We start from the raw sequence: 16,324 nt of genomic DNA, 5'->3' as shown, positions 1-16,324 counted from the left end.
CATGACTCCCGTCTGTATTTAAATGCTGTCCCCAGGTTACGACTATGGCTATGTCTGCGTGGAGTTTTCACTCTTGGAAGAGGCCATCGGATGCATGGAAGCCAACCAGGTTGCTTTAAACTTCGGTCAATGCTGCGAGAAGATTTTTAAAATTTTTTTTGGTGGGGTGGTGGAAAGCCAATGAGTTTTTTTGTTTTTTTTTTTTTTATTGAACCATTCAAAGGAAGATCTGTTCTTGTATAATACACACACCACTGCGGTTTAAATGTTGTTTCCAGAAACTTCTAAAAGGCTTAGAAATGCCAGTGTGAAAGAGCTGCTGGACACCAAACGGTCTGCCCTCCTCCCTAGCGTATGTCGGCACACTGGCTCGAGTCAGAGGCTGGTGGCTGACAGACTCCTAATGCAGGTTTTGGCCCTGATGCTTTTGTACTCTCACTGAAATCCAGTCGGAAGGATCTCTGCTAGCGTTAAATGGCTGTGTGTGCACACACACATACACATGTGACTGTAGGTGAGGCCTCTGGTATGCAGCTCTGAGTCAACTATGACTTGCACGCTCCGCTTTTCCATGTGCTTTGCGTGTGGGAGAGATTCTTAATTGTGCATCTCCCCCATATCTATCCTGTTCTTTGGCAAGCTGGAGCTGCAAACATGAGGACAACCCGTGCAGTTGCACCTGGTAAATCTGAACGTTTCCAGCCCTTAAAAGTGCAAAATGGCTTAAATCCCCAGTGAATAAGTACCCAAGGGGAGTCTTTACTCTGACCTGGTATTTGAGGCTAGAGTTGTTGTCCACCACATAAGAGCAAGATGCATAAAATTTGTTAGGTAAAACATAGATTCCTATCTCACAGCCCCCTCCCTATGCCTTGAAACTGCAGGTGATGGATCACTCAAGAAAAAACAGTGAACGATTGATCCCCCTTCCTTCACCACATCCCTTAAGTCTCCTCTCTGCTGCCTTCTTCCTCCTAATTTGCCTGAGTAAGAATCCATATCAATTATCTAAAGCCTTTTCACATGAATCCCAAGTCTTGCTGTCATGGGAGGAGAGTCGTGAGTCAGATTCAGAGCTGTGCATCTGCAAAAATGTACTTACAGTTAATGAGTCTTCACAGCTGGGGTTTCAAAGGTCCCACTAAGCGCTTGCATTTGCCTCTATTTTCAGTTACAGAGGTATTGCAACTTACAGAGATGTTTTACAGAAATAATTTTGTTGCTGGGAAAGAGCCTGGTGCATTCCCACTGGGGTGGTGGTGGTGAGCACAGAGAGAGAAGGCTCCAGAATTAATTATTACTTCTACCATCAGTGACAACTTTTATTTCCCCTCCAGTGTTGCTACAGTTCCCAATTTATTTTATTGTCACTGGGGAATCTGTAATTATGTATGACACTCCTTTTAACCAAAGGCCTCTCCATATTCTCTCCTCAATTCTGCTCACATGAAATAATGTCTCCCTATGTGAGAGCAATTCCCAAATACCTGGGAATTTGGGAATTCCTCTTTTTCCTGTTGTTGATGCCTGCTCTGCCCCTTCTCCCATTTGGAGCATCCCTATGTACTTGGACAGGTGTTTGACTTAATCAGATTCAGTCCATTGCTACAGCAAAGAGCCTGTAAGCACCAGTCCTTAAAGTGAACTGAGTGCCTAGAGGTGCCCAGTAAATCACTGTACACACGTGCACATGAGGAGGTTCTGGCTGGTGTTCAACTGCTGCTTGCGTTGACCCTCCCCAGCAGCAGTTGTAGCAGGCCTTCGGGCTGGAGAATTTTTTACTGTGTTTCCCTTCCAACATTCAGGAAGGGTGCTGCCAGAACTCTGCTAGCGGTGGGGGTAATGGTCCCAGCTGTGCACTCTACCCGGGACACGTTCAAAACAGACAGGGTATGAAGTCTTCCAGTTTTCCTTCCCGCTATACCTGGCTGTGTGTGTCTGGAGAGGAAACCTGGAAGATGGAGTGGTTGGAGGGGATCATCTCCAAAGCCTGCATGTTCCAGTCTCAACTGTGTTTTAGTAAAGCTACAGTAGTTTGTAATTAGTGAAGCAAGAAATGTGGTTTTTGGTTTGGGGTGACCCAAGCTATATGAATTTGGTCAGGAGAGTTGTAACCTCTAGAATGCCCCACATAGGTTAACTTCTCTATGTTGCTCTTGGTTGAACATGAAAAAAAAGGCCACCTATTTTTTTTTTTTTTTTTAAAGAGAGAAGTAGTAGGATTTGTATCTAACCTGCTGCAAGGGAGGGAGCTGACTTTTAAGTTCTCAGTAAGAGCCAAATAGAGATATTCAGAAAGGGAGTTATGCAATTCAGTTGTCCTTAGACAATAGATATTCCGTTTTAATATCTTCCAGGGTAGAGTTGTAAGATCATCTCCTTAGACTGAGAATTAATCTGCAGTTTTACAAGCTGCAAAACCCAAAACCTGTGTTAGCTAAGACTTAGATTCTTTGGTAATTCAGTTATTTTTGGAAGGTTATCAGCTATCCCTGTCAAATTCAGTCGCTTGTGAGAGCATAAATAGCAAAACGGTGTCAGCCCACAGTGACATCCTAGCCGCTCACTAGTCAGCCTGCCTCTTTCTCAGTCATCTGTAGGCTAGGAATAAATAGCTTTTGCAGAGACAGCGTTTTTGATGCCGTTTAATGCCTGTTTTAACTGCCCCTGCCTGAAGAACAATTTGCCACATGCCTATATTGTATAATTCCTATATTGTGAAATCCTTTTATTTTACTCAGCACAGACCAGCACTCGATTAAGATCATTCCCAAATTTGCTAACTACAGATTTACCAGGTCCAACTCCTTCCATTCAATAAGTCTAGAATGTGTATGTGACCGCTGAGATTTCAGGGGGCTTTCTATTAAGTACATCGTGATAAGGAAACGTACATCTTCTATGTTGCCCTAATTTTGTAGGGGATTTTAATTCCACTTGTATTAATTGCCACAGCTAACGTAACGAAAATACCTCCCTTACTAATTGCTTTGCCTTGTTGATTGTTGCGTCGGCAATTTGTTACAGACAAAGGCTCCCATCTAACATACGTGAAATATGATGGATTGCCGTTGTTGCTAGTGCAGACGTGTTGGGCGGCAGGTTTGGCTGAGCGAAGCGCCAGCTGCCAGCTCTCCTGCTGTCTTTGGGAGGCTCTTTGCCCTGGTAGGGCAGATGGGCTCTTGAGTTGTTTTGCAGAACCCGAGTGCAGCCCTTGTTGCAGCCTGATGGTTGTGATGCTCCTTCTGGTCTTTTGTTACAAGTTGGCTGTCGTTTGACTTCTATGAGAGGAGACCTCTTTTCTGTCTGTGATGAGCTGCTTTTCCTTTGGGGAGGCACAGGGTATTTTGAATGGAAAATGAGGTTTCTGTCTGCTAAGTCACATGGTTTCTCCTAAATAATCTTTCCCTCCTTTATTCTCATTCTGAAAGGTTGTAGTGTGGTGTGGCATTTATCTTACTGCATTTTCTTTGCATTAAGGGTTGGTGTAGCCCATGATATAGTCATATTCCTGTCTTGGGGTACCATTTTGGCTTCTTGGGAGACAACTTTGGGAATACCTCCAACAGCTCTTGTTCTCCATATGCATTAGGATCCCATTGAGTACCTGAATTCTCTCTTGCCCTCCTTCATCTGTAGAAGAAACACACGTAATAATAATAATAACCTTGTTATTGGGTGCAAGAAAATCAGGCGGGAAATTAAGTACCCTTCATGTACTGTCCCGTACCATGAAGGCAGGTGAAGGAGGAGAAATGGAGAGATCCTGTCTCTGCTGCCTGGATATTTCACTGTTTTAGCTGAGGTGTGGAGCTGGTTGTTATACATATGGAAGCAGAAGAAGCTTTATTTAAGCTTAGAAGCAAATTATTAGTCTTGACTGACTCTGTAGTATTGTTTCCAAATCCTCTTAGGCCTCAAACTTAGCAACACTGGCAGTGTGAATATTTCCTAGCTTTTGTTGCTAGTAACTAACATCTTTGTAATCCGTTCCTCCTGTTTCTTAAGTAAGAGGGCAAAAATGGGAGAGCTGTAGCATGAACTTTTAAAAATACATACTTTGTAAATTATTGTGGAGGTCTCCAGGCGTGTGCTAGAGTGGTCATTCCAAGACTTGCTCTTGTGCCTTCCTGCACTGAGACGGGCACATTTCGGAGAGCAGTTTCCCCTGCAGTGCTGTGTGGTCCTGGTTCAGCTTGCTGAGCATAGCGATACCTCCATTCCCTGCTTGTTTCTTGCTGGAGAGGGTAAGAGAGATTCTTACTGGATTTTGTGGGTGCTCACTTTACTTGAGCACATCGCACCACCGTGCAACTGGAAGCACCAGCTGTGCGTTTCTCCTGCTCTCAGCCCGTCCCCTTTTATCCATTCACTGTAGTGCTTTTCTGCATTTAGTGTGAACATAGCTTCTGGTACAGATCAGACTTCACAGGCTTTTCACTGTAGCTGTTGGTGTTAAAATCCACCAGATGCTGTGACAAGCAGGCAAAGCCTAGGACTTTCTGTCCTGAAAACATTTGCAGTAACCAGTCACAACTCTGTGTGGCTTCACAGTTAAATACAGAAGGAGCTTGTGGAATGCATCTGCTCTGGTGACCTGTAGCCTTGGAGTATTTATTGAAGCCTGTGGTGCAAGGAGCGTGTTGCAATTTGTAAGAGAAACCATGTGTCCAAACATCAAATATAATTGTTTTCCTATTGGTAGGATATACCGGGTTGTGGAGTCTGGCATTTTTTTCTAGAATCTGCAAAATGCCCCCTGTAATGGAAGATGACACCTGCCTCAAGTGTATTTTCACGGGCTGTCTGGTATCCATCATTTACTCGCTTGACAACGTCACTCCATCTCTTTAGCTTTCACCTGCAGTTGAGGGTGGTGGTGATAATTGGGTGTGTCCACAAATACACTGAAATCTGTCTGCATGTTAGGCTAAGAGTGCTGGAGATGGCCTTGCTTTTGATATGTCCTCCTTGGATTATCAGCTGATATTATCTTCTGCTTTTCTTGTTGTATATTAGCTGTGTGGATTTTGCTTAGGTTGTATCATTAGCACGCATCTTTTTTTTCCCTCTTAAACCTGTCCTGCTTTTGACTATGTGGATTTCTAGAATTACCTTTTGGAGTCTTCCACTTTGAGTGTGTGTATAGAGAGGGGAAAGGCTTGTATACCTAGGCAGTGTTTCTTCTATAAACATCCTAATGATTTCAGAAACATGCACATTATGGAGTAATTTTTATGATCCAAGTGACCTATCAAAAGTTCCCTCCATAGGCTGCCTTGTAATCAGATGAGTGGATTTCCAGGCAGCAGAGCTGATTCGTTTTTTTTTGGTGTTGTATTTTTTTTTTGTGTCTGATTCAGTGTGTGACCTTGTCATGAGCTCACCCTGGTCTTACATCACTGAGGCTTGACATGTTGAGTCAATCATTTGTTCATTCCCACTTGTGTCTCACCAATCACTGCATCGTACCGTCATTTAATTGGAGTTGTAAGCCTCTGAGATCAGTACGGAAGTCTGCAGTGGGAGGCTCCTCGTGCTGGGCAGAGGCTTGCCTGTGAATAAGCGGTCGGATCTGGCTGTGGTGACCTGTGACAGGGCTGGGTGCGTCGGTGTGCATGTGTACATCCTGCAGAGATATTGTGATAAATCTGTCTGCTTTTCCGTTTGGAAGGACTGCCTTAGTCTCTGTGTGCTACAGAGACCTTCCTTGTGCAGAGAAGGGTGTCTTTTGTTGTAAAATGTAACTGCCAAAAAATTCTGGTACTGAAAATACTTCTCTGGACCTTCTTCTCTTCTGTCATCTCAACATCTTCTGTCATCTCAACTGTTCAAGCCGTGTGAATTCTCTTAGTCTCTCTTCCTTTGGCACAGGAGGTCGTAAGAGATCTTCTGCCAAAGACTTCACACACTCTTCCTTCAGCCAGTGGTAGCTGCCCATCAATGTGTTTTTTCTAGCCTTACCCAGTTAAAAAACCTACAACCACCTTCTTGGCAGCTCTGTCCTGCGTTGCCTCAGGAAGCAAACCATGCTAACCCACGTATTTTAAAATAAGTGCGCTTTCAACTGGAAGAGCTGTGAAGCTTCATCTTTTTGTTCTACTTGTGTTATCTCAGCTTGCCATGTCCCTCTACCTCCCCACTCTCATTCCAAAATCCTGTTGTTTTTTCCTTCCTCCTTTTTTCCTTCAGCCTCACCTTACCCGTGTGATGAGGATTGTATGTGTTTGCTGCTGCTGCACTGCTGCTCTGTAATGGGATTGTCCCAGAGGACAGCTTCTGGGTGAGCTGCTTGGAGCATGCTTAGTATCCCTGGTTGCTGCGGGGGACATATGGCCCAGCAGGGTTATCTCAGGACTCAAATATTGCTGTATATTGCAGAATTATCTATTCCATATGCTGAAGTTCACTTGGGCTGCTGTATAAATAGGTTGTTCCACGTAAAGCATCCCTCCCTACCCTTCTCTAAAATGAAGCTGCTCTCTCTCTGGCCCCTGGGCATTTATGTTCTGGTTATGGGTTTGTTGGGATTTTTTGCTGGTTGACATTAACAAATCTGTGTGATGATGCATCTCTGAAATATCCATTCTTTCCCTGTAGATCTCAAATGCCTTGTTAATCAAGTTTTTCTCTGTTGGGATAGATGTTGTATTTACAATGCCAGGAGCTTGAGCTGGCAAACGTTAAGTAGTAATTGTGATTTCCTGAAATTTGTTTAAATAACTTGATCCGTGAGTGATTGCCAAGATAAGCGTTCAGTCCTCTCTGGCTGATTGATCGTATGATGTGATATACGGGTATTTGCAGCGCATCTGTCACTCCTGTTGGGTACTGCATGCCGCTCTGCAGCATCCAAAGGTGCATGGGGCTGGATACTCCCTGCACTGGTGGCTCAAAGTGAGGAACTGCTGTTGGACAGCTGGACCTTTGGTCTTGCCCAGCATGGCTGTTGTAAAAATGGGGGTGCTTGAAAACTTTTGCTTGTGAATATGAAGTGCAATGTGTACCACAGATAAGTCTGCTCTCGGCCCCTTCCATAGGGCTAAAGTTGCATTGTAGAGCACTCGCTAGCAGAGCAGCACCTAAGAAATAGCTTTATTTCAGTCATTGTCAACACGAGAAGCATTTTCCTGAGTGACGTGACTTCTGGCACACTCATCCTTTGAATTTGTTTGTAGGTGAGATTTTGTCTTGAGCTAGAAAGGATTTGAAATAGTCCTTGGATGCACATGCAGGTTACAGATGCTGCCCTGCCTGCGTAGCTATCAGGGCCTCTCCTCCTAACGTGCTAATGGAACAGTTGTGTGACAATGAGGACATCTTAGTCGCAGGTGCTACGTATAGGTGCAGTTTCACCTTAAAATGAAGAGCAATCTTTTACTGCTGGCTGCTCTCACTCACAGATTGTATGTTTTTTATTGTGTTTACATTCATGATTGGTTGATTTTCTATGAAGGTCTGTAGAAACTCTAAATATATTCTTGTGCAACCATTTGGAAGGTGTTTATCATTGTACCATTAAAGTGCTTCAAAGGAGTATGGTAAATCAGCTGCAGGACAGAGTGTGTCGCCACAATTGATAGATTGTGTATGTGGTCAGAAGGTGATTTTGGATTAAGGTGTAAAATCTCTTAATCAGGCTCCTTTATTAAAGTTAGTAGGACTCATGCCACTAATTTGCTTTGATGCTTTTGAAGTCATCCTTTAAGTAATCTGGTGACTAACAGAACTGCAGATGCACTATCAGAAATTCCGTCTGTACTCTTGGAAGTGGATGGTGCTGATGATATGACTGAAGTTACTTAAAGGAGACGCAGAGGCAGTGAGAGGGAGATGTCTGTACAGCTTCAGTTTACATGAATAAAGGCACCTCGGTGAGCACACCGTAACTTTCACTTCCAGAGCAAGACCATTTTCTATCACGGTTTTGACATAATGGTTTGCACAAGACCTGTCATTGTGAAAGAGATGGCAGGCGTTCTCAGCCCAATCTCAGCAACGTTGAGGGGAACACCAGATATGTTTTACAAGCATATGAGCCAGATTATAGCGCTAAGACTCCATCTGGACTGTTTTGATAAGTGGGAGCACACCAAAATGTTGTTGCAGTTTTCACTTGATGAGTCGTTTTTGTTAGCTTCAGCATCAGAACTGTTCGTTCAAGCTTTTTTGCTGTCTTGGCGGCGATTGCTTTTTCCATTCTTGGTGCACTGTTGGATTGCTGGAACAGGAAGGTAAAAGGTTGAGTCTAGAGGCTGAAAAAAAACGTCAAACTGCACACTCCCTGGGGTTAAGGAAGGCAAAAGCACTGTTTCCTTCTCTTAGAAGAGGGATGGTCTGCCTGCTTTTCTGCAGAAACTATGGGGGGTTTTATTTTGCATAACTATGGTTATGATAGAGAGAGCGAGCTGGAATTTCTTTCAGATGTGGATTTTAGTCTGTTTTCTTCCCAGTTGAGTTTGTGTTGGACCTTTTCAATGTAAATCATGGAAGTTTGGCTACCTTGAGTTGGGGTACATTCAAAAAGAGTACCTTGAATTTTGCCATTTTCTGCTTGGGTTATGAGACTCACAAGTAAAAGGTTAAATTCAGATGTTTCAAGTTTGAAGATGCAAGATCAAAGGGATGGCAGTCAGCAGCTTTTATTTGCGAATCTCTGTTTCCATTTGACTGTAACTGGGCTGTTAATGTTCTTGACTAGAAATGAAACATGATTACAGTGGAAAATGGGGGCTGGCACGCCTGAGTGGACTATTGTGTCATTATCCATCAATCACAGGCAACAAGGAAACAGGTATTTAACACAGAAGGACACACGGTTATTACCCGCCCCATTCCCCTGCAAGCCACAGGGCACCTTCAAGACTCTTATTAAAGCTTTAATACCCACAGAGATCACAAGAAACACCGCATGCTGCAGGATCAGAGATCAGGAGCATTGCTGTCATTCCACATCTGTGCAGGACAAGAAAACGTTAGGTGGAAGAGCACCGAGGGTGCTGGCAGACAGCCCTCTGCGCTTCTGAGGAGAGGCACAAACTTCCCCCAGTCCTCTCTTGTTTCAGAGGGGAAGAATTTCTTCTTGCATCATATCTGGCAACCTGTTTAACCCAACACATGTGAATGGGACAGCAACCGAGAGGTCCTCAGTACCACTGTGTGACCAGCTTAGTGAATCTTTGGCTACGATTGCTCCCAGAAGAGGGCAATGGGGGAAAATCCTGAAGCCATTTTGTACAAGGAGACACAGGAGGGAGGTGGAAAGTTCTTCCTGGCTTCTGCAGTGACAGAAGCGGTACAATGTGCCATTGACTTGTTGCAGTGAAGTGTCCGATGTGAAGTAGCATTCTGCCTTAAGGTTTGTTCTGCTGTGCTGTTGCACTGTGTGTATGTGTTGACAACTACCAGATGTTGCATCCAAGTGTCCTCCTGCATCTCCATCACTTCAGGCCACCTATAAGTTCAGTTAGTTATGTCTTCCGCAGGATGAACAAACAGCTTCCAGAAGTAGACTCCCTAAAGGACAGGGGTCTAAAATCAAGTGCGTCATGTAATGAATTACATTTTTAATGAGGGTCAAAGCTATAAAGCTGTAAACATGAGATTTAAGTATTTAAGTCTCTGAAACAGTCTTCTTTAGAACAAGAGGATGAAAGTAATTCTCTCCTGTTATCATAGACAGCAGGGGAAATTTTCGTTTTCGTGATGTACAGTCCATGTCTTAGCAGGAAATTAGCAATATTCAGATGGGCTTCATGTGCCAGATTTGAGCCAGGATGGCAGTAAAAGCCCAAGCAAACATTTGATGTACTTTTCCATCAAGGATCTCAGGAGCAGAGTTAACAGAGAAAGTAATTTTAAGTCCTCAGAATCCCAAGATATATTTTCATACATGTAAAATCAGGTTGAGAAGTCTCACTAAGAAGCTGTCTCGCAGTGCGGACTGTACATTAATGATATGATGACTGAGGTATTTTACTGTTTATAGTCCTAGGTTTTTGAAAGCCTGATTGATTCTTCCCAACTTCTGATACCGCTGGAGAAGAGAGCTGAAGTGGTTTGGGGTTTTTTTGCCCTAACAAGACATTCTTCTGTGCCTGGTCCATGTGAGATCGGTGTTTGTCCTCTATCACTGCCTGCTTCTCTGTCCATTGCACTAAGTTAGCTTGTCTGTTTTTCTTCCTTCTGGTGTGTACTGGGCCCGTCATTAAATGTAAGAAGAGAATTCCAAAATGTTTAATAGATACCTCTTAGTGACAGGCAAATGATTGATCCGTCTGATTCTTAGAGGAGCAGCTGAAAGCATCACCTCTCTGGTGCTCCAGCGCTTGGGGCTGAGAGAGGAGCAGCCGCACACACGGAGCTGCAGGCAGTACCCCTGTGTCTGTCTGCACGGGCCAGTCTCTGTACTGAGCCACATGTCACTGCCTGGTTTGATACATCCCTGGGGATCAGAGTCCCACAAGAGATTCAAGTGGCAATACCTGAGCCACCCGCTACTGTGCTGCTTATCTGACAGTTTAAGGAGATGTCTGTGCATGCTCTTTCCCCTTCCCAATCCCTTAGGAATTCAGCCAAGCTGGGGCACTTCGGACACAACAGGGAATTGTGTTCTTCCTCAGTGTCAGGGTTATCATAGGAACTGCTCTCCTGCACGCTCACCGCTCTGGCTAGACTCTCCTGAAGAGCTGAAGTCAGCTACCGCAGCCTCGAAGCCTGGATATTTGCGTAGGAGAGTCGCTTCTTCTGCCTCTTGCAGCCTGACAAGGCACTAAGTTCATTTCTTCAGCAATTCTGGGAATTGGCCGGGAAGAAGGGATCTGGATGTACCTCTGAATGTTGTGCAGTGCAGTTGTCTGGATGAGCCTCTTAAACGTCCGTGCCCCTGTAAAGGAGGAGCTGCTGGGTCCTCTGGGGCAGCTGTGACACCCACTAGTGTTACGTTGCACCCAAGCCAGGCTGGCAGGAGAAACTCATTTCCTTCAAAAGAGATAGCTCTGTTCTCACGCTGTGCCAGGTTTCTTGGGCAAATACTGACCAAAAAGGTTAAAGCAGCTGTTTCCCAAATCACCTCCTAAGAAGAGCTCTCTTAAGAGGCAGCATCTACTCAGATGTAGAAATCGCTACAGGCACCAGCCTGAAGGTGTGCCAGCTGCCTTGTGGTTCTGTCCAGGTGTGACTGTTCAGGATCTGGATTTAGCTTTTGGAGAGGCCACCTCAAGGTCATGGTAACATACTGGAATCATCATTGAGACGGCACAGGTAAGTGTTGCACTGCTGGTGCATTTCCCCTGGCAGCTGGCTGGGTTCTTTCTCTTACGCTTTTGGAGTTGGTATCAGGCACCCACTTTTGCCATTAACTGGCAATTGGGGATGCTGAGAAATGAAGTCTCCAAGGACAAAATCCTCTTTTCATCCAGAGCTGCTCCCTCTTCTCGGGGTTTTTGGGTCTTTTCCTTGTGGCAGAGAGGCTGTCCTGCAGGGAGCTTGCTTGAGCATTGGCTGCAGAGAAAGCATTGCCATTGAAGGCTCCAAGTGCTTAATTCAGTGGGTGCAGAAGTGAGTTTGGAGGCATGTCCAGGGGGGCCTTTGAACTGCTCTCTTCCCCATTTACAGTTGGTGTGTTCTTAGCGAATGTTTGCTGCTGCGCAGAACATCCTGCGCTCTGGTCACCACGCAGGTCAAGCTGTGTTGGAATCGGTGTGTAATCCCACGGTTACATGCTCCAGTAAAAGGACATGCTTTTGTTTGGGTGTGGGATCTTTAAATGCTTAATCAAATATACTGAATTGTCTAGGAATGCATTTACCCCTTTTAAGGCAGAGCTTTCCAGCCTGACTTTTTTCCAGCATGATTTTGCATTGGGATTGCTTTTTAGTGTTGTGATATTGTGCTTCCAATCTCTGAGTAAGGAGCTGGGCCTTTCCTCATTGTTCTCCCAGCTTCCTTATGGGCATTGCTAATTGTAAGGTACCCCTGGGGGAAATGCGCAGGAAGGTCCTGGGGTGGATTAGTGCATTGTGCTAACGTGCTTCATTTTTATACTGTTTAACAGTGTTATGGGATGAGATGACCTTTGAGGAAGAAGGTGGCCATTTAACAAAGTATTGAGAAATACGTCCAGGCACTAGAGCAGCATTTTGGAGAGAGAAGGAAAATCCTTGTGTTGGGAGCAAAGGGAGTCTGAAGCAGCTGTTGTTTAAACAGTGTCCAGGCAGAAGACCGTGATGAATCAGAAAAGGAATATAGATGAGGCAGAGCCATGTGGACCCTTCCCTAGAGCCAATTACGAATAACGATACTCGATATGCTAAATATTTATATACTCTTAAGTTTTGGATAGTTTAGTATACTTTTCAAATAGAGGATTCAACCCAATTCATACTTTTTTGGGCATGGAAACAAGTATTTGATATAGAATCGTAGAATCATTTAGGTTGGAAAAGACCTTTAAGATCATCGAGTCCAACCATTAAAGAAGGTAATATGCATGACCTTCTTAGCTTATTCTGTAATAAGTCCTTAACCATCCATGCTTCTCTTTAGCTGGGAGCTAAAGCTTCTCTTTAGAATGGGAGCGCAGCCAGTAACACCAGAGCGCAGAACTTGTACCACTGATGCCCCCAGAGCCTCACTGTCTGAACTCTAAAAATCCTCTTCTGCCCCCTTCGTACTGTATAGGAAAGGCTTTCTTTTTAAAATTTCCACATTTTTCCAGTGATCCTATAATGCTGATCTGCAAAGGTGCGCTCTTCAGAGGAGTGAGGGAAGCTGGAGGTTAGAATTAGCTGGACAGGGAGATGTTGGGGCTTTCAGTGGCAGGTAAAAGGTCCAGTGCGCTTCACTGGATCAAAGAAAACTTTCAGATGTGCTGAAATCTCCTTAAAGGGTGAAATGCAGAAGCCATTCACATCACCTACCACCCAAAGCTGGCGCTAGAGCATGTGAAGTCCTAGGCACGTTGTGTGTTTTCTCAGGCTGCGACACATCGCTGTTATCCTTCCTGGAGCCGTAATTGGGAGCTTGCTTGTACCAACTGTTTTGGTGGTGTTCTCAGAGCAGGACTGAGTGTGCTGACAAGTGAAGCAAATGCTGTGTTTAAAAGATAAGCACTTTGAGAGTCCTAGCTTGGAAGTGAATTGGAGTTCAGAATTCAGGCAATAAAATATAGAGAGCTGGCATAGCCTGAAAGGCAATTTCTGTGTATATTTGTGAAAAGGATGTCAGTGGGGGGAGAGGAGTTGTAGAAAGATACTGGGACTTGCTTAAAAAGAGTATGGCTGGTATCCAGGGAGTTTAGAATCGTAGGAAGGAAACTGGAGGTGTCTCAGCAGGCTAGATTGGGTGTCTGGAAATAAGGTACTTAAAGGATGCAGACTGGCACCTTCTGCTTAAGGACAGCTGACCTGGATAACCAGGCAGAAAGGGAGGCCTGAGGAGGGCTGTCTGGGAGCAAGCAGAAACGGAGACTTGTGTGTCACGGTGGATGGTCCCAGTGCAAGTAGGTAATGGGTTTTGTATGAAAGGAGTTTGAAAAAGAGGCACTGAGTACTAGCTGGGATAAAATAATCCTTGTATAGCATCTTAATCTGTTATATTTAGCTACTACATCTTCAGGACTCTCTAAGTTATCCTCCTAATGCCTCAGTTCTGTGTTAGTGACAATTTTGTTTAACATGCCCATCAGTGATGTGCCTGAAATTATGTTTTGTTAACTCAGGATTGATGATGACATCTTTGAGCTCTCGGTCTCAGGCCTCCTCTGACCTTGAAGACCATGAGCCCTGAGCATGCCATGCTGGTTGGCATCAGATCACTCTTGAAATGAATGCCTTACTGCTAAATGGTTCAAAGTGATGCCACGTGCTCCAAGCATCGCTGCTGCTCAGGAGCCAAACATCCTCCTTTCCCAGTGACCACTAATGCAACTATTGTGCAAGATTCATCTCAGTGTTAGTCTTGATAGAGACCTATAATAATAATAATACACAGCAAGGTTGCGTGGATCCACTTGGTGATGTAACCATTCCCCCAGGATCCACCACTTGTCAGACCATCCTTTTTCCCTGTGTATCTTGAATCTTCTGCCTTGGCTGTCAGCTACTCAGCAGTAGAGTGCTGGACACTGATAGATCAGGCCAATAAAAAGAAGTCCCTGAGCTGCAAATGGTTAGGGAGCTGGAAAAAGGCTCTGAGAGCCTTGGGGAAAGTCCCACTACACTAGGAATTTGCTTGTAGTTACTGTTCCTATAGGAAATGCCAGATTGCTGCAATACCCTGCAGCAGGCTGGATTGCTCTCCTTTCTTCATCTCTCCATGTCACGCTCTGTTTTCTGAATGTTTAATTACAGATGGATTGTGGTTTGTGGGTTCACAGCTTTTCTCATCTGCTTTTTGTCAAAGGTAAGCAGATGTACTTCCTGTTGCTCTGTAGAGTTGAGTCCCTTGTACAGCAGCTGCCAAGGAGCTCAGAGATAAAAACTTCAGCATATGGAAAAAATGGGATGAGAAGCCAGTTTCTGTGGCTGAGATGATCTTGTTTTGAAATATATCCAGCTGGTCTCTTATCCTCCCAGGTGTCTTGGTGTTGGCCCTCTGCTCCATCCCAGGAAGCTGCTGCCTCCTGAATTCCATGAGCAGCTGGGGATGTGTGGGTTATAGGGACCTTTGGTGTCTGACCCTGTCTGTTTGCTTTATCTGAAGGTGAATACCTTAAGGGAGAGAGCCTTGTGCTCTCCCTGCCAGCTTGCCTCCAGCCTCTGTACAGAGATGAGAACCATGCCAGTGAAATAGGATGCGATTACATAATTTACATTGTGTTGCAGTTGGGGTTGTTAAATTTGCATTTATAATCCATACTCAAATAGGAGAAAAACCTGAAAGCAGTCTGATTTGCGGTTACAATTAGATAACCCGACTTCTGCTGTCAGCCGCTTGTCTCCCACTCCGTCCAGTGCATTTGGAGGCCAGGACTGGAAAATACCCAGAGGATGGTGAGAGCTCGCTGTTCTTGGAAGTGCTGCTGGGACCGTGGGCTCCCTCTGCATTCCCAGACTGCCTCCTGGGGTACTATCTGAGGCTCCCCAAGGCAATAAACACTAGTCATTAATGGGTTTAAATAATTTTTAAATGATGGATGTATAATGATTTTTGAATAACCATCCTAATTATAGTAAATACGCATAATTAACATCACGTAAATTAGGTTAATTCTGGTATTTTAATGTGACTGCTTTGCTGTGCTGCCCATAGCATTCTTTTGTCATGCTCTTTGTATGCAATTTTTTATCTGTTTGCAAATGATATTTTCAGTTCATTTTTAACCTGTGGAACCATGTCAGACTTCTGACTTGGTTATTACTCAGCCAGAAGGACAGCAGAACCTTTCAGTTCATGGCACAGATATTTTCCATTTCATCAAACTATGAACAGTATAAGGAAATAATTAGCTGAAGTGGTGTTTGGTTTTGTGCATGAGCCAGCTGCTGGAGGAGATCTGAATGTGGTTTGCTTGTGGTGCAGGCACCTCCTTTGAGGAGTGTGGGGACAGTGCTTCCTGCACTCCCTTGGTTGCTGCTCTGTGGTTGTAGCCAAGGAGGAAACATTGGCTTATTAATCCTTGTGGATTTGGGGGCTCCAGAGCTGAGCCTTGGTTCTGTTCCAGAAATGACCCATACCACTCCAGGTGTGTGATCTGTAAAGCTGAGACTGACAATAGCTATTCCACTAAGTCAGGTACCCATGGCCTTTCGTGTGACAAGGGACGGTGGCATGTGATTACCATCCCACTGGAAGAGCCGGAGCACGCTTCCTCCACAGCAATCCACAGCGGCGCCGGTCGCTACATCCACGTCTCTGTGCGATTTGGCCACCCCTGTAGTGGCTGCTGAAGGTGGGGTGGAATACTTGGAGAGCTATCAGCTCATTGTTAAGAGGCTTCAAAGTGAGATTTTACTGAAGGTCTTAATGTTTGGCCAAATTCAGTTAAAGCAGAAGCCTGGTTTGATTTGAGGGAGTGTGCCATGCTCCAAAAGCTCTCCATGTTTCAAATTTTCTAGGTCACTCTTGGATGCTCTAAATTTCTTTCAGAGAAACAGTTAGCAAAAACTTTGACATTGATGATTTGTATTCTTCTGTCATCTCAGTCTTGGAGAGCATAGAGATACTTTTTTGGCAAGTTCTCCCCCTCCTCAGCCCCCAGTCATCATCATTAGGAGGCTGTCAACAAGCATGAAAAATACCAGCATGCCAACTGTAAATGCTAATTGAGAGATAAGCAGCTGAAGTGGGTAACTCGTGCCATGCCTGACCTGCGGCAGTCTGC

The 16,324-nt window shown here is 44.7% G+C and overlaps 1 protein-coding gene across 6 annotated transcripts in view; it reads left to right on the top strand.

Moving 5' to 3' along the window:
* Positions 1 to 16,324, top strand: part of RBM6 (RNA binding motif protein 6) — a 59,806-nt gene that overhangs the window by 23,019 nt on the left and 20,463 nt on the right. For all 6 annotated transcript variants that reach the window (XM_082322735.1, XM_082322734.1, XM_082322736.1 and 3 more), the window contains one exon: positions 36 to 109. In XM_082322735.1, coding sequence (XP_082178861.1) covers positions 36 to 109 — 74 coding nt within the window. The remainder of the gene's footprint in view (positions 1 to 35; positions 110 to 16,324) is intronic.

The sequence above is a fragment of the Platalea leucorodia genome, assembly GCF_965183815.1.
Source record: "Platalea leucorodia genome assembly, chromosome: 9".
NCBI classification, from domain to species: Eukaryota; Metazoa; Chordata; class Aves; order Pelecaniformes; family Threskiornithidae; genus Platalea; species Platalea leucorodia.
This window is presented reverse-complemented; position numbering and strand designations above follow the sequence as displayed.